At 40.7% G+C, this 20,377-nt stretch overlaps 1 protein-coding gene across 2 annotated transcripts in view; it reads left to right on the top strand.

The window, feature by feature from the left end:
- Positions 1-17,258: 17,258 nt before the first annotated feature.
- The window catches only part of ETFA (electron transfer flavoprotein subunit alpha), a 78,208-nt gene continuing 75,089 nt past the window's right edge, over positions 17,259-20,377 (top strand). The window contains exon 1 of one of the 2 annotated variants that reach the window (XM_047074738.1): positions 17,259-17,380. In XM_047074738.1, the coding sequence (XP_046930694.1) occupies positions 17,342-17,380 (39 nt within the window). In that variant the 5' untranslated portion in view covers positions 17,259-17,341. Of the gene's footprint in view, positions 17,440-20,377 lie in introns of both variants that reach the window. The other variant, XM_047074739.1, reaches the window with a different exon arrangement.

Here is a 20,377-nt window from a genome sequence, read left to right as displayed (position 1 = left end):
TATCACATTTTATTTATCCCTTCATCAGTTGATGGCCATATGCTTTGTCTGCACTTTCTGGCTATTATGAATAATGCTGCTATGAATATTTGTGTACAGGTATTGTGTAAACACACATTTTCATTGCTTTTGGGCATACACCTAGGAGTGGAATTGCTAGGTCATCTGGTAACTCTGTCTAACATTTTGAGGAACTGTCAGGTGGTTTCCCAAACCATCTGTACCATTTAGGAGGGTTCCCATCAGCAATGGATGAGGGTTCTGGTTTTTCCACATCCTCCTCAACTATTGTTATTATCTGCCTTTTAAATTATAGTGATTCTAGAGGTTTGTATCCTTCTCTGTTTTTATCTTATTTTTGCTTCCCTTGCCCAATGTTCATCTGTTTTGTTTCTTAAATTCCACATGAGTGAAATCATATGATATTTGTCTTTTTCTGACTGACTTATTTCACTTAGCATAATATACTCTAATTCCAACTGAGTTGCTGCAAATGGCAAGATTTCATTCTTTTTGATCTCTGAGTAATATTCCATTGTGTGTACCACATCTTTTTTTATCCATTCTTTGGCTGTGGGATATTTGGGCCCTTTCCATACTTTTGCTATCGACGATAGTGCTGCTGTAAACATTGGGGTGCATGTGCCCGTTTGAATCAGCATTTTTTGTTCCATAGTAGTGCAATTGCTGGGTCATAGGATAGTTCCATTTTTAATTTTTTGAGGAACTTCCATACTGTTTCCCAGAGTGTGGTTGCACCAGTTTGCATTCCCACCTGCAGTGCCAAAGGATTTCTTCTTCTCATCCTCGCCAACATCTGTTGTTGCCTGAGGTATTAATGTTAGCCATTCTGACAGGTGTGAGGTGATAACTCGTGGTTTTGATTTGTATTTCCCTGATGACGAGTGAAGTTGAGCATTTTTTTCATGTGTTGGTTGGCCATCTGGATGTCTTCTTTGGAAAAGTGTCTATTCATGCCTTTTGTCCATTTCTTCACTGGATTAGTTGTTTTTTGGGTGTTGAGTTTGATACTCAAGTTGTTTTTTGGGTGTTGAGTGTTGAGATTTTGGATACTAACCCTTTATCTGATATGTCGTTTGCAATATCTTCTCCCATTCTGTCGGTTGCCTTTTAGTTTTGCTGATTTTTCCTTTGCTGTGCAGAAGCTTTTTATCTTGATGAGGTCCCAATAGTTCATTTTTGCTTTTGTTTCCCTTGCCTCTGGAGACACGTTGAGTAAGAAGTTGCTGTGGCCGAGGTCAAAGAGGTTGTTACCTGTTTTCTCCTCTAGGATCTTGATGGCCTCCTGTCTTATATTTAGGTCTTTTAACCATTTTGAGTTTATTTTTGTGTATGGTGTAAGAAAGTGGTTCAGGTTCATTCTTCTTCATGTCGCTGTTCAGTTTTCCCAACACCATTTGCTGAAGAGACTGCCTTTTTTCTATTGGATATTCTTTCCTGCTTTGTCAGAGATTAGTTGGCCATACAGCTGTGGATCCATTTCCGAATTCTCTACTCTGTTCCATTCTGAGTTCTCTACTCTGTTTTTGTGCCAGTACCATAATGTCTTGATTCCAGCTTTGAAATACAGCTTGAAGTCTGGAATTGTGATGCCTCCAGATTTGATTTTCTTTTTCAACTTTACTTTGGCTATTTGGGGTCTTTTCTGGTTCCATACACATTTTAGAATGGTTTGTTCTAGCTCTGTGAAAAATGCTGGTGTTATTTTGATAGGGATTGAATTGAATATGTAGATTGCTTTGGGTAGTATCGACATTTTAACAATATTTGTTCTTCCTATCCAGGAACATGGAATCTTTTTCCATTTCTTTGTGTCTTCTTTAATTTCTCTCCTAACTTTCTTCAATTTCTCTCGTAACTCAGTGTATAGCTCTTTCACCTCTTTGGTTAGGTTTATTCCTAAGTATTTTATGGTTTTTGGCACAATTGTGAAGAGGGCCGATTCCTTGATTTCTCTTTCTGCTGCTTCATTATTGCTGTATAGAAATGCAACCGATTTCTGTACATTGAATTTATATCCTGTGCTTTTGCTGAATTTGTGGCAGTTCTAGCAGTTTTTTGGTGGTCTTTTGGGTTTTCCACGTAGGGTATCACGTCATCTGCAAGGAGTGAAAGTTTGGCTTCCTCCTTGCTGATTTGGATACTTATTTCTTTTGGTTGTCTGAGTGCTGAGGTTAGGACTTCCAATACTATGTTGAACAACAGTGGTGAGAGTGGATATCCTTGTCATGTTCCTGGCTGTAGGGGGAAAGCTCTCAGTTTTTCCCCATTGAGGATGATATCAGTTGTGGGTCTTTCATATGTGGCCTGTATGATCTTGAGGTATGTTTCTTCTATCGCTACTTTCTTGAGGGTTTTTATAAAAAAACTATGCTATATTTTGTCAAATGTTTTTTCTGCATCTATTGAAAGGATCATGTGGTTTTTATCCTTTCTTTTATTAATGTGATGTATCACATTGATTGATTTGTGGATATTGCACCAGCCTTGCATCCCAGGAATAAATCCCACTTGTCATGGTAAATAATTCTTTTAATGTATTGTTGGATCCAATTTGCCAGTATCTTGTTGAAAATTTTTGCATCTGTGTTCATCAGGGAAATTGGTCTGAAATTCTCCTTTTTAGTGGACACTTTGTCAGGTTTTGGAATCAAGGTAATATTGGCCATGTAGAATGAGTTTGGAAGTTCTCCTTCCATTTCTATGTTTTTGGAACAGTTTCAGAAGAATAGGGGTTAACTCTTCTTTAAATGTTTGGTAGAATTCCCCTAGAAAGTCATCTAGCTCTGTACTCTTTTTCTGGGGAGACATTTGATTTCTGATTTTCTTTATTGGTTATGGGTCTGTTCAAATTTTCTATTTCTATTTCTTCAGTTTTGGTGGTGTATATGTTTCTAGGAATTTGTCCATTTCTTCCCAATTTGTTGGCATATAATTGTTCATACTATTCTCTTACTGTTTGCATTTCTGTAGCATTAGTTGTGATCTCTCCTCTTTCATTCATGATTTTATTTGTTTGGGTCCTTTTCTTTTTCTTTTTTATCAATCTGGCTAGGGGTTTATGAATTTTGTTAATGCTTTCAAAGAACCAACTCCTTGGTTTTTGTTGTTGTTGTTCTGTTTTTTTTTTAATTTCAATATCATTTGATTTCTTCTGTAACTTTATTATTTCCCTTCTTCTGCAGGTTTTGGGCTTTATTTGCTGCTCTGTTTCCAGCTCTGTTAGGTGTAAGGTTAGGTTGTGTATTTGAACCTTTCTTCCTTCTTTAGGGTGGCCTGGATTGCTATATACTTCCCTCTTATGACCACCTTTGCTGCCTCCCAGAGGTTTTGGACTGTCGTGTTTTCTTTTTCATTGGCTTCCGTGTACTTTTTAATTTCATCTTTAATTTCTTGATTAACCCATTCATTCTTTAGTAGGATGTTCTTTAATGTCCAAGTATTCATGGTCTTTCCAAATTTTTTCTTGTGGTTGATTTCGAGTTTCATGGCATTCTGGTCTGAAAATATGCATGGTATGATCTCGATCTTTCTTTACTTGTTGAGAGCTTATTTGTGACCCAGTATGTGATCTATTTTGGAGAATGTTCCATGTGCACTTGAGAAGAATGTGTATTCTGCTGCCTTAGAATGAAATGTTCTGAATATATCTGTTAAGTCCATCTGGTCCAGGGTGTTACTCAACACCATTGTTTCCTTGTCGATTTTCTGCTTAGATGATCTGTCCATTGTTGTAAGTGGGGTGCTGAAGTCCCCTACTATTATGGTATTATTATCAATGAGTTTCTTTATGCTTGTCATTAATTGATTTATATATTTTGCTACTCCACATTGGGGGCATAAATATTTATAATTGTTAGATCTTCTTGGTGGATAGATCCCTTAATTATGATATAATGCCCCATTTATCTCCTTTCACAGTCTTTGTTTTAAAATCGAGTTTGTCTGATATAAGTATGACTACTCCAGCTTTCTTTTGATGACCATTTTCATGACTGATGGTTCTCCATCCCCTTACTTTCAACCTGCAGGTATCTTTAGGTCTACAGTGAGTCTCTTGTAAGCAGCTATAGATGGGTCTTGCTTTCTTATCCATTCTGATACCCTATGTCTTTTGATTGGAGCATTTAGTCCATTGGCATTTAGAGTGAGTACTGAAAGATATGAATTTAATGCAATTGTGTTGCCAGTAGAGTTGGTGCTTCTGGTGACATTCTGTGGTCCTTTCTAGTCTTTGTTGCTTTTGTTCTTTTTTGTTTTTTTCATCTTTTCTCCACTCAAAGAATCCCCCTTAAAATTTCTTGCAGGGCTGGTTCACTGGTTACAAACTCCTTTCGTTTTCGTGTGTCTGGGAAACTCTTTATCATTCCTTCTGTTTTGAATGAAAGCTTTGCTGAATAAAGAATTCTCGGCTGCATATTTTTCCAATTCAGGATGTTGAATATATCCTGCCACACTCCTTTCTGGCCTGCCAAGTTTCTGTGGATAGGTCGTCTGTGAACCTTTTCTGTCTTCTCTCATAGGTTAAGGAATTTTTCCCTTGCTACTTTCATAATTCTCTCCTTGTCTGTGCATTTTGTGAATTTGACTATGATATGCCATGGTAATGGTTGGTTTTTGTTGGATCTAATGGAAGTTCTCTGTGCTTCTTGGATTTTGATGTCTGTGTCCTTCCCCAGACAGGAAAGTTTTCCACTATAGTTTTCCACTATAATTTGCTCACATAAACCTTCAGCCACCTTTTCTTTCTCTTCATCTTCTGGGACTCCTATGATTCAGATGTTATTCCTTTTTAATAAATCACTGAGTTCTCTAAGTTTTGTATTGTGATCTTTTGCTTTTGTTTACCTCTTTTTTCTTCTTCATTATTCTCCATAATTTTATTGTCTATATCGCTGATTTGCTGCTCTGCTTTGTTCAACCTTGCCATCATGGCATCCATTTTAGATTACATCTCGGTTATAGCATTTTTAATTTTATCCTGACTACATTTTATTTCTTTTATCTCCACAGAAAGGGATTCTCTGCTGTCTTCTATTGTGGTTTTCATTTACATCTCCTTGATATTAATGATGCCAAGTATTTTTTCATATGCTTTTTGGTACATGAAGACATTTGTATATATTCTTTGGAAAAAAGTCTATTCAGATTCTTTGCCCATTTATAAAAAATGCATTCTTTTTTATTATTGGGTTGGAAGTGTTCTTTATATATATTCTGGATATAATCCCTTACCAAATATGTGACTTACAAATATTTTCTCCCATTCTGTGGAATGTCTTTTCACTTTCCTGATGGTGTCCTTTGAAGTACAAAGTCTACTGATAATGTCTAATTTTTCAATGTTTTCTTTCATTGTTCATGCTTTCAGTGTCATATCTAGAAGGCTTTACCTAACCTGAGGTCAAGATGATTTACTCTTATAGTTTGTTCTAAGAAGTTTATAGTTTTAGCTCTTACATTTAGGTCTATCACTTATTTTGAATTAATTCTCATGTATGCTGTAAAGAAGGTACCCAGCTTTGCATGAAGAAACCTCACAACGAGTTACTTTTTCAAGAAGAAGCAAAAGAATGCGCTTCTTGATGCTTGGCCTCTCATTATTGCATTTAAAATTCAAATGATTAGCTTCTAGCTTTTGCTGTGTCCCTGAATTCCCTTTTATTTCCTTCCTCCCTCCCTCCCTTCCTCCCTCCTTTCTTTTTAACCTTCCTTCCTCTTTCTTTTCTCTTTCTTTCTTCCTTTCTTCCTTTCTTCTTTCTTTCTTTCTTTCTTTCTTTCTTTCTTTCTTTCTTCCTCTTTTTATAGTTGTTGTCAACTTCTGTTCTTATTCCCCTAAGCAACACCTGCTGTACACCTGTTACTTCACTATGTAATGAAGGGGAATATGTACAAGACATAGACTCTGCCATAAAGGAGTTTACAATTCAGTTGAGGTAATGAGTGTCACATATATCAAATATTAACTCAGGGGACCTGGGTGACTCAGTCAGTTAAGTGTCAGAGTTTGGCTCAGGTCATGTTCTTGTGGTTCTTTAGCTCGAGGCCCCACATTTGACAATGCAGAGACTGCATGGGATTCTCTCTCTCTCCCTCTGTCTCTTTGTCTCTCCCCTACTAGCTCTATCTCTCTCTCCCTCTCTCAAAATAGATAAAAAAAAAAAAACTAAAATAAAAAAAACGTTAATCCCTAAGGTCAATAACAACCTAAGGCTCAAACTGGTCCCAGGAACACAGTGAAATATTTGTATTGTGGCAAAATGACAAAGTCATATATAGATCAATGGAGTACAATCAAAGAGATGTGGATATGAGAGCACTCAAACACTGCTGGTGGAAATGTAACATGGTGTAGCCACTTTGGAAAACAGATTGGTAGTTCCTTAAATGGCTAGGCATAAAGTTGCCAATTCTAATCCTATAGAAGTGAAAACATATCCAGACAAAAACTTGTACACAAATGTTTATAGCAGCATTATTCATAAGAGCCAAAAAGTGGGAAAAAACCCCAAAACATCCATTAACTGATGAATGAATAAATAAAATGCAGTATGTCCATATAAAAGAATATTATTCAGCCATTTCAAAATACATGTTACAACACAATGAACCTTGGAATGGTTATGCTAATTGAAAGAAGCTAGTCACAAAAGACCACAGATTATATGATTCCATTTACTTAAAAAATGTTCATAATAGGCAAATGCATAATCAGAAAGTAGATGAGTAGCTGCTTCAGGCTTGAGGGGCAGGGCGATAAGGATGTGACAGCTGGAGTGTGAGATTTCCTTTTGAGGTGATGAAAACATTCTAAAATTGACTGTGGTGATGGTTGCACAACTCTGAACTTACCAAAATAATTTATTTGTAAAAATTTAGTGGGTGAATTATATGATGCATGAATTATATCTCAATAAAGTTGTTATAAAAAAAACAAAACAAAACAAACAAGGGCTCCTTGGTGGCTCAGTGGTTAAACATCTGGCTCTTGATCTCAGCTCAGGTCTTGATGTCAGGGTCTTGAGGTCAAGCCCCACCTTTGGTTCCTCACTGGGCACAAAGCCTACTTAAGCAAACAAACAAAAAACAAACAAAGAAGCAAAGACAACCAAAGCCAGAGGGATGAGGAAAAGGGAGAGATAAGTGCAGGTTGGGAGGTCTAAAAAGGCTTCATAGCAAAGGGCTCAACTCTTCATCCATCTATTCATTTGTTCATCCATGAAGTATGCATTGAGCATTTACATGTACCAGATATTATTCTAGATACAAGGGATACAGCAGTGAACAGAACAAAGCCCTTGCCCTGAAAAACAAAACATAGTTAGAAGAAGGATAAAATGGAGAAGGGGCTACATATCAGTGGTTGAAGAAAGCTAAGACCTGACTGAAGAGTGGGAGCAAGCCAGAGTAGAAGCTCTGCAGGAAAAGCTTTCCAGACAGAAGGAACAGCATGTACAAAGGCCTCAAGGCAGGAGCATGCCTATGCATTGGAGATAGAATAAAAGGGTACCTAAAGTGGAAGAAAAGAGATAAAGCAGAGAGCTGAGTAGGGGAAGGTCAAGGAATGATTTGAAGACACCATGAGAGCTTTGGATTTTTTTCCCTCAGTGTTATAAGGGAGGGTTTTGAACAAAGATGGTATAATGTGGTTTATAGTTTAAGAGCATCTCTATTTGTGTTGAGGAGTACAGCCTGTGAAGGCAAGAGCAGAGGCTCAGAGACTAGTTGGGAGGCTTCTGCAATTATGCCAGTGAGAGAGAACATGGCCTGGACCAGAGTGGAAGCAGAAAGCTAAAACCAACAAGAGTTCCTGATGGACTGAATGGAGGATGTGGGTCAGATTTCAAAATGAAATGTTTCAGTTATGTTTCTATCAAGCTGGCGACCAGCTGGGCATGTTTGTGTGGATATGTGTTCTAATCAACTTTACAGAGGTGAAATTATATATGGTAAAATTCACCAATTTTAAATGTATAGTTTTTTTAGTTTTGATAAATGTATATACTGTCATTGTAAACAGACTACAATCATAATATAGAGCATTTTAATCTCCCTGGAAAGTTCCCTCATGCCCATTGCCAGGCTTAACTCCTAGAAATGACTGACCTGCTTTCTTTTCCTATAGTTTTGCCTTTTGCAGACAGTCATATAAATAGAATCATATGTCTTTTGTGTTTGGCTTCTTTCACTTAGTATCGTGCTTTTGAGATTCATCCATGTTGTTGCATGTGTGAGTAGTGTGTACTTTTTTTTATTGTTTTACAATGAATGCAATAGACCATACTTAGTCATTTGGGGAAGCCCTAACAAAATACCATAGACTGGATAACTTAAACAACAGAGATGTGTTTTCTTACAGTTCCAGAAGTCTGAGATCAGGGTGTCAGCATGATCAGGTTCTTGTGAGGACTGTCTTCCAGGCTTGCAGATGGCCACCTTCTCTTTGGGTCATCACATGCGGGAGAGAAGAAGGGCACATTAATCCCATTATGAGGGCTCCATCCCCATGGCCTCCTCTACACCTAATCATCAAAAGCCCATCTTCAAATATCAAATTGGGGGAGGGGGATAAGGCTTTAACATATGAGTTTTGGGTGACACGTTCAGTCCACAGCACCACTGACTATACTAGACCACAATTTGTTAATTCATTTGCTAATTAATAGGCATTTAGATTATTTCCAGTTTGGGGCTATGGCAAATTAAGCTGTTATAAACATTTGAGGACAATTTCAATGTAGGTCTTGGGCTAAAACAATCCAATAAAACTTTACCACTGTTAAGTTGTCAAACTGCTATATGATAGGATAAGTCACGATATTCAGCATTTCTGACACACCAAAAATCTTGGAACTGACAGTAGTCTACTAGAGTGAATGAAATTCACTACTGACACTGTGAGAAAATAACATGTGATAGATTAAAAATATTTTCAGGGGTGGCTCAGTTGGTTAAGTGTCTGACTTTGACTCAGGTCGCGATCTCAGGGTCCATGGGTTTTAGCCCCACGATGGGCCCTGTGCTGACAACTCAAAGCCTGGAGCCTGCTTCAGATTCTGTGTCTCCCACTCTCTCTGTCCCTCCCCTGTTTGCACTCTGACTCTCAATCTCTCTCTCTCAAAAATAAAACATTAAAGAAATTTTTAAAAATATTTTCAATGAGGGGCGCCTGGGTGGCTCTGTTGGTTAAACATGTGACTTTTGATTTTGGCTCAGGTCATCATCTCACAGTTAGTGAGGTGGCCTCTGTGCTGACAGATGGAGCCTGCTTGGGATTTTCTCTCTTTCCCCTCTCTCTGCCCCTCCCGCACTCGCATGCACAAGTGCGCATGCGTGCTCTCTCTCTCCCTCAAAATAAATAAATAAACTTAAAAATATTTTTTTCGATGAAGTAACTGCTGATGCACAACACAGTGAATACCTATAGGCTTTGCACACCTTGCATTTTTGCAAACTTTTACATTGGTCTAAGTCCTTTCTGCTTCACACATATTTTTACCACCATCAGTTGTAATACATCTTTGCAGATTCCACTTCAGGTTGTATTGAATTAGTGTTTCCTTAACTTCTTTGAAAATATTCTGTTCATTCAGAGTATTGATGGAGACTAATCCTACCGTCATTTCAAATATGGCATTGACTCCTTGAATAAACAATAATGACTGAGCAGTATCAGTAACATCTATTAACTCATCAAAGCCAAGGGAATAATCTGCTTTGACTTTCAATTGATTGCTGACTTGCTTCCCACGTTCTCTTCTGCCCCCAAATTTCATAGTAGTAAACAAGTTAATTTTCTCTGCACACATTTTGTCAGCTGATGCAATCAAACCCAATTTAATTAATTCACCATCAGTAAATGGCATTTGTTGTTCGGCTAACGAATGACTCAGTAACTTCAGCTGCAGCTTCATTTTCCTTCTCTACATTTTTGAAGAAGTTCTGATGTAATGAAATAGTCTGTTTTAAATATCTCACGTAGAAGATATATTCTCTCTTAAATTTTCTAGTTTTTTCTGATGGGTGTTCTATGAGTCAAGAATGTTGTGTTGAGTTTTTAGTCAATAGATATCATATTTTTTTGGCTATCATTTTATCGCATAATAAACACAATGCATTGCCATCTAATTCAATAACAGAAAATTCACATTCCTTTGGATTATTGTTCAGGCCTACACCTCAGCCCAGCTTCTCCTTCTGCCTAATTCTGCTACTGTCTCACCTTCCACATGTGTGCGTCCTAAGAGCGCCCTCCTACTAGCCATCATGTTTCTTGTTCCAAGAGAAAAGCCTGCTTCTGAGAGGAGTAGAAGTGTAGGAGTGGTCTGAGAAAGCTGGTGATCAGATGGGGTTTTGGAGCTGTATTGCCCTTTGCTAGCCTCACACTGAGCACCCCCTCACTGCCAGTACCTGGAACACAGATAGCTCTTAACATAAAGTGATGGTCCAGTTGTGAAAATGTTCGCTGGTGGTGAATTGAGATGGTATGCCTACGGAAGGGAATGTACCAGGCACCTGAGAAACATGGAGGGGGGAAACTAACAGCACAATGGCACTGGGTGGCAATTACTAAGCTTCACTGAGGTCTTAGGGAAAATCTTTTTTAAATACTAGGAGTAATTAACAGGCAATTGGAAACCATGTATAAAAGCTAGAGGGCCTTTCTGGCAGCATACAGCAAAGCGACCTTCAAGGATCTAAAGAATCCATACTCTTTTTCTTTTTTTAAAAAAGTTATTAATTTTTTTAAGTAATCTTTACACCCAAAGTGGGGCTTGAACTCACAACCCCAAGATCTAGAATTGCACCCTCAACTAACTGAGCCAACTAGGTGTCCTTCCCCATCATTTTTCTATTTAACTCACCAGTATTGTTCCCACACAAATCAGACGAAACCTAGAGAGTGGAAGTAGATGGCCAGACAAGTCACCCAAGGAGGAGCCCTATTGCAGCCCCCACACCAGGTTTTGTATCTTTGCTAGAAAAATCAACACAGTCTTAGATACATTTTATGTGGACATTGATTTGATGAATGGGTTCTTTTTAATCCCTATGAGAAGAATGGCTGAGAAACAGTATGCATTCACATGGGACATAAACCAGTATGTGTACATCTATGGTGTTCCCCCAGAGCTATGTTAACTTTCAGCCTCTCTCATAATGCGGCCACAGAGATCAGGACCGTTTGGACATCCCACAGAACATCACACTGATCTATTACATCGATTGCATCATACTAATTCAGCCAGATGTACAAAATGCAGCCAGCACATTAGAGGCCTTTGTCTGACACATGTACTCCAGAGGTGGGAGAGAAGCTGCATAAAGTTCAGGAGCCTGTCCTATCAGAAAGATGTTTAGGGGTCCAGTGTCAAGGACATGCCACATATCCTGTCCAAAGAAAAAGATAAATTATTGCACCTCCTACAATGAAGAAGGAAGCATAATGCCTGGTAGTTCTCTTTGGGTTCTGGATATAGTATATTGCACACTAAGAATATTGCTCTAGCCCATATACCAGGTGATGCAAAAAGCTACAGGCTTTAATTGGAACTCAGGAAAGGAAAAGGTTATACAGCAGGTTCAGGCTTTGGTGCAGGCAGTCTTGCTACTTGGCCATATGCTTCTATATATCATATAGATGGTATGCATGATATTAGTGTTTTCAGTGGTAGAAAAAGAGGCTGTGTGTAATTTATGGCAATTTCCACTGGGAATCACAACATAAGTCCTTGGGGTGTTGGAGCAATGCCATGCCATCTATAGGAGAGATTTATGTGCCTTTTGAAAAAAAAAAACCAAACTGCTGGTGTACTACTTGGTCTGATTTTGAGATGCCAAGTGAACACATGTCAGGAACTACCTTATGAGCCAGGTTCTATCAAACCTACTAAGACATAATATCAGGCAGCCAGCAACAATCCATCCTATGGTGGAAGTGGCACATCTGGGATTGAACACATGTAGGCTTACAGATGGTTTACACAGGTTTTGCTTGAGCAGGCAGCCCAGATGCCAGGCCATCACACCACCATTATAATAGCACCTCCTCAGCTCACACTGATGGCTGTATGTAGGATCCCTTACAACCAGCTGAAAAGAGGAAAAATCCTGTATTTGGCTAGTGTAAAGTTGTCTCAGTTTGTGACCTCAAGCTGAGAATGGATGGCAGTTACAATACAGCCTGAATTAGCGGTGGCCTTGAGAAACAGTGGTGAAAGATCTCAGTGCGCAGAACTTCAGGAGGTGCACCTGGGCATCCACTTTGTGGACAGACAAGTGCCCCCAAGGTTAGAATATATATGAACTCAGGGGCAATGGTAAAGACTCTATGGCTAGTAAGGGCCTGGAAGAAGAAATTTAGGAAGATTAGGGACAAGGATTGTGGGATAGAAGCACAAGGATGGATAGGTGTATAGGTGCATCACCGCAAAGTATGAAGATCTTTTTTTAAGTAGGCTTCACACCCAACGTGGGGCTTGAAATCATGACTCCAAGATCATGATCAAAATCGGTGCTTTATTGACTGAGCCACCCAGGCCACTAGTATGAAGATCTTTGTATCACATGTTGACACCCACCAGAAAGCATCCACCATGGACTCACTAAATAACTAAGAAAAGCAAAATTCACTTGACCAGATGACTTCAGCTAGTCTCTGTCATCAGCCACCCAGTGCTGGCACTAAGGACACGTGAATAAAGAGGTTACAGCAGCAGAGACAGAGGCTAGTATGAGTAATAGCATAGACTCCCACTTACAAAAACTAATCTTAGCTACTGTTGCTATTGAATACACCCCGAATATAATAACAACTATTCAGGAGACTAATCGGCAATATAGTGGCAAGTTGACTACATTGAACCCCTTCCATTCTGGAGGAGCCATGATTCATCCTAACAGGAATTAACATATATTCTGGATGCTGTTTATTTTCCCTGCCCGCAAGATCTTAACCAGCACCATTGTCTGAGGTCTTTTTGAATATTTCATTCACCAGCACAAGTGATCTTACATAACATCATGTCAGATCAGGGACCCAACTCACTGAAGTGGAGGTTCAGGAATGAGTCCATAATCACAGGGTTTGCTCATCTAGTCATATACGGGACCACCCAGAAGCTACTTCCCTGATAGGGCATCAGAATGGCCCTCTTGAAGCACCAGCTTGGAGGCAATACTTTATGAGGATGGGGTTCATCTTCCAGGATACCATGTACATCTTGAATCAAAGACTTTCATATGGTGCCGTGTCCCCACTCAGAAGAATTCATGGACCCAGGAACCAAGGGGTAGAATCAGGAGGGACCTACTACCATCACTCTCAGTGGGCACCTGTGGAATTTGAGCTTCCAACTCTCACAACTCTGGACTCTGCAGGGTTAGAGATATTTGTCCCCCGAGGGGGAATCTTCCACCAGAGGATACAGCAAGAGTACTATTGATCTATAAGCTATAGCTACTACCTGAGCACTTTGGGCACCTTGTTTGCAGGGACCAACAGGCAAGAAGGAGAATCATCATCTTGGCCAGTTTGAATGCTTCTCAGTACTCTCTTGCTCGATTTTGACAATAAGGGGACAAGTGCAGTGACCTTGGCCTGAGAAGGCATGGTGGTCAGGGGCTCATATCCTCAGGTAAGCCACTGAGACCAGAGGAGATGCTAACTGAGGGTGAGGAGAATTTAGGATTGAAAACAATGAAGGAGGCAATGAGTACTAGTTGTGGCCCCTGGACAGGATCAGTAATTGGGGCTGTAGTTCGTCCCACTAACGCTCATCTTCTAAGTTTCCATCGGGAATTCTGGAGGAGCTCTCCTGAAACTGGCCTGTGGAGAAGAAAAAAGACAGTGAGGTGTTTTCCAAAATAGACTGGAGTGTTGTCTTCTAGGGTTGACTGTGGCAAATCCACCCTCCTTTCCCCCACCCATTTCTTCCTTCCTTTTCTCTTTGGACAAACATTTCTATTAACACTCACTAAACATCCACATACATGAACCAGATAATAAAAACCATGGGTCCTACCACCAAAGCAGCTCATAAATTAGTGGGAAAAACAGACACCCAAACATGTATACAGAAATTGCGCTAATATAAATGTTTTAGTGTTCACATTTTGGTAGTACTTGACCTCCATGTAAATATGGAACTCCTCCACACTCCCCCTGAAACCCCCCAGGGAGCATCTCATGTGTGCTCATGAGCAGGTCTGGTCAGTTATCGCAGACTTTGGCAGTTTTCTGCCTTTACCTCTCTTCTGGCTCTGCTCTTCCAGAAATCATCCTGATCCATGGGTATTGCCCTTCTGCTGGCACAGATGCTGCTGATTCACTGGAGCCTGGGAGGTGACAAAGCTGTCCTGTGGTGTGGGGCTAGGGAATGTTCTCCCTCCTTTTCTGTTTTGCTTTCTCATGGGGGGAGGGCATGAAGGAGGTTAATTTGTGTACCATTTTTTAAACATTGCATTTAGTCCCTTTTAGTTTTTACTTAAAGTATTCTTCACCTTTCCTTACACTTCCACAGAACTCAGACATGAGTCCAGTGGGGGACCAGATTGGGAGGCAAATGCAGTGATAAATGGAATACTGCATTGTCCTTCCCACATATAGATTCACTGGGGGCATCCAATGGCCCGAGTCTACTCATGGGCACAGACATGGTCTCAGTGGTTGCAACGTATGTTCAAGCTGAGTCCTTGTTCGCAGAACCAGGAAGATGAAGGAGAGGGAAGGATTCATTTATCCTGGAAGATCAGGGAAGACCTTACAGAAGAAATGTCACTTGAGCTGAGTGTTAAAGGTGGAGTAGAGGTGGGGAAGAGGCAGAGCAAAAACTGAGCACAGGCCCCTTAGAATGTTTGTTGGCTCAGTGTTCTTGCCTAGGGAACTTACATTCCCATGGAAGCAGATCAACAATAAACAAATGAACAAAAATGTGCATCCTGTTAGGTGGTGACAAATGCCAAACAGAAAAATCAAACATGAGGGAAGGAGGCTATTTTATCTAGAGTGGCCAAGGCTGGCCTTTCTGGAAATGTAGCTTTTGGGCACAGACCTCAGCGAAGTGATGAAAAGAGCCTTCTGGATCCCCAGGAAAGAGATTTCAGGCAGAAGGAACAACCAAAGTGCAAAGCCCTGAGATGAGAGCCTCTTGGTGAATTCAAGAGCAGCAAGGCCTATGTCTGGGGCACGGTGATAGAACAGGGTTTTGAGCAGAGGACACAATCAGTTTGCTATTTGGAGAAGAGACTTCAGGAGGCAAGGGGATAAACAGAAAGAACAGTTAGGAGGCTCCTGAATGATCCGGGTGATAGAAATAGGGACGGTGTAGTGGTAGAGGAATAAATAAAGAGGTGTTGGTAGAAGTTGTTGGATTCTAGGCATCATCTGAAGGTAGAGCCAATGGGATGTATTAGTTAGACTTCACCAGGAAGGAAAGGTTGTTGATAAATTGGGAATTGAGACCATTTCTGAACATATGACTCCCCTGCTTAAAAGTGTCATGGTAAATTTCAGACCTTTTTAGTGAGTCATTGATTGGTTTGTTGATTCATCCAACAAATACTGACTGAATGCTTACTATGAGCCAGACACTGTTGAAGACACAATAATTAAAAAAAGGTAGGACATACAGTCAGATGGATGAGACAGACAAGTAACCAGATCATTATAACCCATGTGACAATTGTCAATAAAGGGGGAAATAGGGGCACATGGGAGAGGTATCCAATTCAGAGTTGGTGGGGGGAGGAGTTTCCAAGCTGAAATTTCAAGAATGAATAGGTATTAAACAGTTAAAGGAGTAAAGGGAGAGTGAGGAAGAAGAGTGGGGAGGCAGAGGGGGTAGGGCATGGAGGATAGTTCTTTATGGCCATGGGGGATGAGAGGGAGGGGAAAGACAAGGCTCAAGAGAAAGGGAAGGATGAGCTCACAAAGGGCTCATAAGTTATATTAAGGGGTTTGCATTTTATCCTAAAGGTCAATGGGGAGTCACTGAAGTATATTCAACAAGGGAGTAATATCACCAATTTACCTTTTTGAAAGAGTCTTTTGGTTGCAATGGGAGATGGATTGGAGGGTGGAGAAGACTAGAAGGTGGGAGAACAGTGAGAAGGCAACTGTAACCATCCAAACACGGAGAGGGGTAGAAAAGAGTCCTAGATGGATTTGGGAGCTATGTGGGAGTGGAATCACTAGAACTTAATGACTGATAGGGTAAGTGGATAAAGGGGAGAAAGGAGTCAAGTATGGTCCCTAGGTTTCTTGCTTGAGCAGTTGGGTGGAGGTGGAAAGTATTTGCTGAAAAGGGGAGTACAGGAGAATCAAATCTGGAGGGGGATGCTGTCAATTGTGTACATGTGGGTTTGAGATGTTGAGGGACATCCTGTGGAGATGTCCAAGTAGGTTGGGGGATATGTAGATCCAAAGGTCAGGAGAGATTTGGCACCAACAGCACTGAAGCCAGGATGTGGGTGGGGTGCCCAGGGACAGGTAGAGGAGAAGAAGAGAGGAAGAGGATAAGGCCAGGGAAGGGGAGAAGGCCAGGGTCGGCCCCAATTCCCCAAATTCAAGGCTTTCCCCAACTACTGTTCCAGTTGTATCTCCAGCCATCCTGCCTCCTTTTACAGCCAGCACACAAAGTTCTGCCCCTGTCCTTGGGTCTTCACCTCACGTTCCTTCCTGGTTTTTGCCCACACGGTTCTTTCCTCCAGAACCTAGCTCAAACATCATCACTTCGGTGAATCCCTCTTTCCGTAATAAGAAATTTATATGTTTCCTTCAGAGTCTGGTGAGGTCAACTTCTTATGCATCCTTTTATTATATTCCCCTGACCTGGAAAATGTGTTTAGCACGTTACAGGTGGAGCGTTGACATGCGTGAATAAAAAAGCAAACAAAAGAATAACTGGGGGGGGGGGGGACTTCATCCAGAGGGCTGGCAGCCAGGAGACTGACGTCATCAGCTCAGGGTGAAAGTTCACTTTCAGAACGTTGCCCACTGTGGGGCTGAGAGGCATTCTGGGCCACCACTGTCGCTGGTAGTTCACCAGCTCCGCCAGCCATTCAGCCGCTGCACTTCACCCGAGCCTCACCTTTGCCCTACTTCCAAGCCCAGTCCCTAACTTTCCGCGAACCCCGTTGGTTGCGCGACTGCCCAATGGGCAGACAGAAACCGTGAGCTCTCGCTCTTCCCTTGAGCCGTTTCCGCTCTCGTTAGCGCGTCTCGCGAGCGTTACAGTGACTCGCAGAGGCGGTGCTGCTTGGTTAGGCTACCGGGGGCCGTGAGACTGACGTTGCTTTTAGGCGGACGGGAATAGAGACCATGTTCCGAGCGGCGGCTCCAGGCCAGCTCCGGCGGGCGGTGAGTCCTGGAGGGAAAGGCAGAGCCCGATGACGGCCCATCCTCAGTGTACTGCCCCTGTGAGTGCCTTGGCGAAGGTCATAGTCTTCCACAGACCTGACCAGCCTTAACGCAGGCAGGCCCAGCACGGTCTGTGGCTCAGGCCCGAAGTTCTAGGGTCTGCCCTTGACTCCTTCCCGGTGGACCGCGGGGTGGCCGATGTCAGAGGTCAGGGTGACCCAGAGTATGAAGCCGCGCTTCTGTTTCCCAGCCCCTCTTGAACCTTCCGGATTTACTCCGTATTCTGCCAGGCCGCCAGGTTCTCCAGTTTGGCGGCGAGTGGGCAGCTGCGTCCCGGGAATCTTTACCTGAGGAAGGAAAATGTCGCTGCTGGGATGGCCTCTTGGAAAGAGTTTAAAACCTGAATTCACCTGGAAGCCAACATTTCTGGAAGAATTAAAACATTTTCTCTGGGCGCGTAGGGGCTGCTGGAATCCACTCACAGCCAAGTGCTGGGGGGCTCCGGGGTAAGGGCGGTGTTTTAAGAACTTGCTCTGCTCTCTGATTTATGGGGCAGTGCTGAGTTTAGGGGATTGTAGCGTAAAGTCAGTCATCCAGTTTCACAGCTTTAGCCAGTTTTATAAGGCAGGCGTCTTTTTATACAGTAGATTGTTGGTTAAATAGCCAGGGAACTATTGGTAATGGTAAGTTTTTGGTGCTTTCCTTAGTGACAAATCAAGAGTTTACCACATTTTTCTCTTCTCTCGTGAGAAACACTGACAGAAAATATATTTTTGTCTTTATGCTATGGGGACAACCGTATTTGGAGGTTGACTGATTACAAGTCAAGTAACAATTTATTATTGTGGGTTCTGTAAGTTTTCTAAGTTACGGTTAGGTTAAGTGAAAAACAAGATTGCTAAATTGGGTCAGAAACTTTATGGACGTTTTTTTACTTTTTCTATAGTTTGTTTTATGCATGCATATTTTCACATCCACCACTGGGATTTTTCTCCCTGAGACATAGTTGGCAATATTCCTAGATGTCTGTAGGCTCTTTTCTTGTGTATTCTTTGTTTCATTTAAAAAAAAAAGAAAAAGAAAAGAAAAGAAAAATCCTGCATGCCCCTCTACTCTGTGAAAAAGTTCAAATCCCCATCCTTCAGGTCGCTGTTCAGTTTTCTCCCAGGAGATTTTTTTTTCCTCAGAAGATCTAGACATAAACAAGTTACAGTTGTGAATTTGGGAAAACTCCAGGTATCAGAGCCAGACTGGCAGAAAAATAGCTATGCAGTAATTAGAAGGTAGTTTTGTGGACAAGTTAGGAGTCTGGCATAAGTGAAATAATTTTAGTGGGGGCAATTTAGGACTCAGATGTTTTGTAGATCTCATGGAAAAAATGGAATGATTAGCTTAAGTGATTCTTCTTGTCAACACAGTTTGCCAGTGTGCATACATGGTATTTCCAAATCTTTATTGTGGTTTGCCAAAGAGTTTGACCTTGCCTTATTTTGAGAATTTGAAGTCAAGCTAAATAGAGTAGTTGCTCTAAAGTCATAAGAATGCTTCAGAGTTGAATTTCAAGAATCTAAGGAAGTGGTGGGAACACTTCTAAAATGGATCCATACATACACATACATATTTAACTTTTTAAATTTTGAAATAATTTAAGACTTAGAGAAAAGTTATAAGAATAGTGCACATAATTCTCAAAATCCTTTCAGTTTCACCAGCATTAACAGTTTGACATATTTGCTTTATCTCTTTTCATATATACTTACTATTATTTTTCTGGACTACTTGAGAATATGTTGCAGATATACCACTTATTCCCAAGTAAGTCAGTGTGTATTTTCTAAAAACAAGAAGGTTCACCTTTCATTTCCATGGTAAAATTGGCAACGTCAGGCAGTTTTAACAACGATAAAATACTGTTGTCTAATCTGCAGACATGCAAACATTGCCAATTGTCATATTAATATCATTTTTAACAGTTTTTCTGGCAATTTGGTCTAGGGTCCTTGAGAATCATGCCTTACATTTAGTTCTTGTATCTTTAGTCTTTGTTAGAAAAGCTCCTCAGCCTTTCTTTGGCTTTGATGGCATTGACATTTTTGAAGAGTACAGGCCTTTTTTGTTGTTGTTGACTGTCTCTATTTAGGTTTGTCTGGTGTTTCCTCATGATTAGATTTTGGCAGGAGTATCACAGAAGTGATACTGTGTTTTCAGTGCATCGTGTCGGGCGGCTCATGATGTTAATTTATCTCATTGGTGACGTTGACTTTAATTACTTGCATAAAGTTTTGTTCACCAAGTTTTTCCACTCTCAAGTTACTACTTCTCCCTTTGTGATTTTTAACAATTTGTTAAAATTAGATACGTTGAGATTATGTGAGTCTCCTGTTTCTCATCACCTGTTGATGTTGAGATATTACTATGATGTAAAATGGTAATTTTTCTAATTCCATGATTCCTTCTACATTTATTATATTCTGTTATAAGGAAGAATATTTTCTTCTTGCTTATTTTTGTATTTATCATGGATCCTTTATTTAGTAGGTTATAATCCATTACTACTCTTACATTTTTTGATGCTTTTAAGTTGTCTTGTATTTCTAAAGTGGGAGTCCCTTCATGGGACTTCTGTTTACTTATGCTTCTGTTTACTTACAATGTCATAAAGTCACATAGCTTTTGTGAAATCTGTACTCTTGGAATTAAAAAAAAAAAATAGTTCTGTAGCCAACCATGAGTTTTTTTGGAAGATATTTTTCCACAAAACTATATTTTTACTAATAAAGTTAATCTATTAAAAGATTATCTTGGGGCGCCTGGGTGGCGCAGTCGGTTAAGCGTCCGACTTCAGCCAGGTCACGATCTCGAAGTCCGTGAGTTCGAGCCCCGCGTCGGGCTCTGGGCTGATGGCTCGGAGCCTGGAGCCTGTTTCCGATTCTGTGTCTCCCTCTCTCTCTGCCCCTCCCCCATTCATGCTCTGTCTCTCTCTGTCCCAAAAATAAA

Source organism: Lynx rufus, unplaced genomic scaffold (genome assembly GCF_022079265.1).
Source record: "Lynx rufus isolate CCGP_SWC_20201006 ecotype Redwood Valley unplaced genomic scaffold, mLynRuf1.p SCAF_13, whole genome shotgun sequence".
NCBI lineage: Eukaryota > Metazoa > Chordata > Mammalia > Carnivora > Felidae > Lynx > Lynx rufus.
This window is presented reverse-complemented; position numbering and strand designations above follow the sequence as displayed.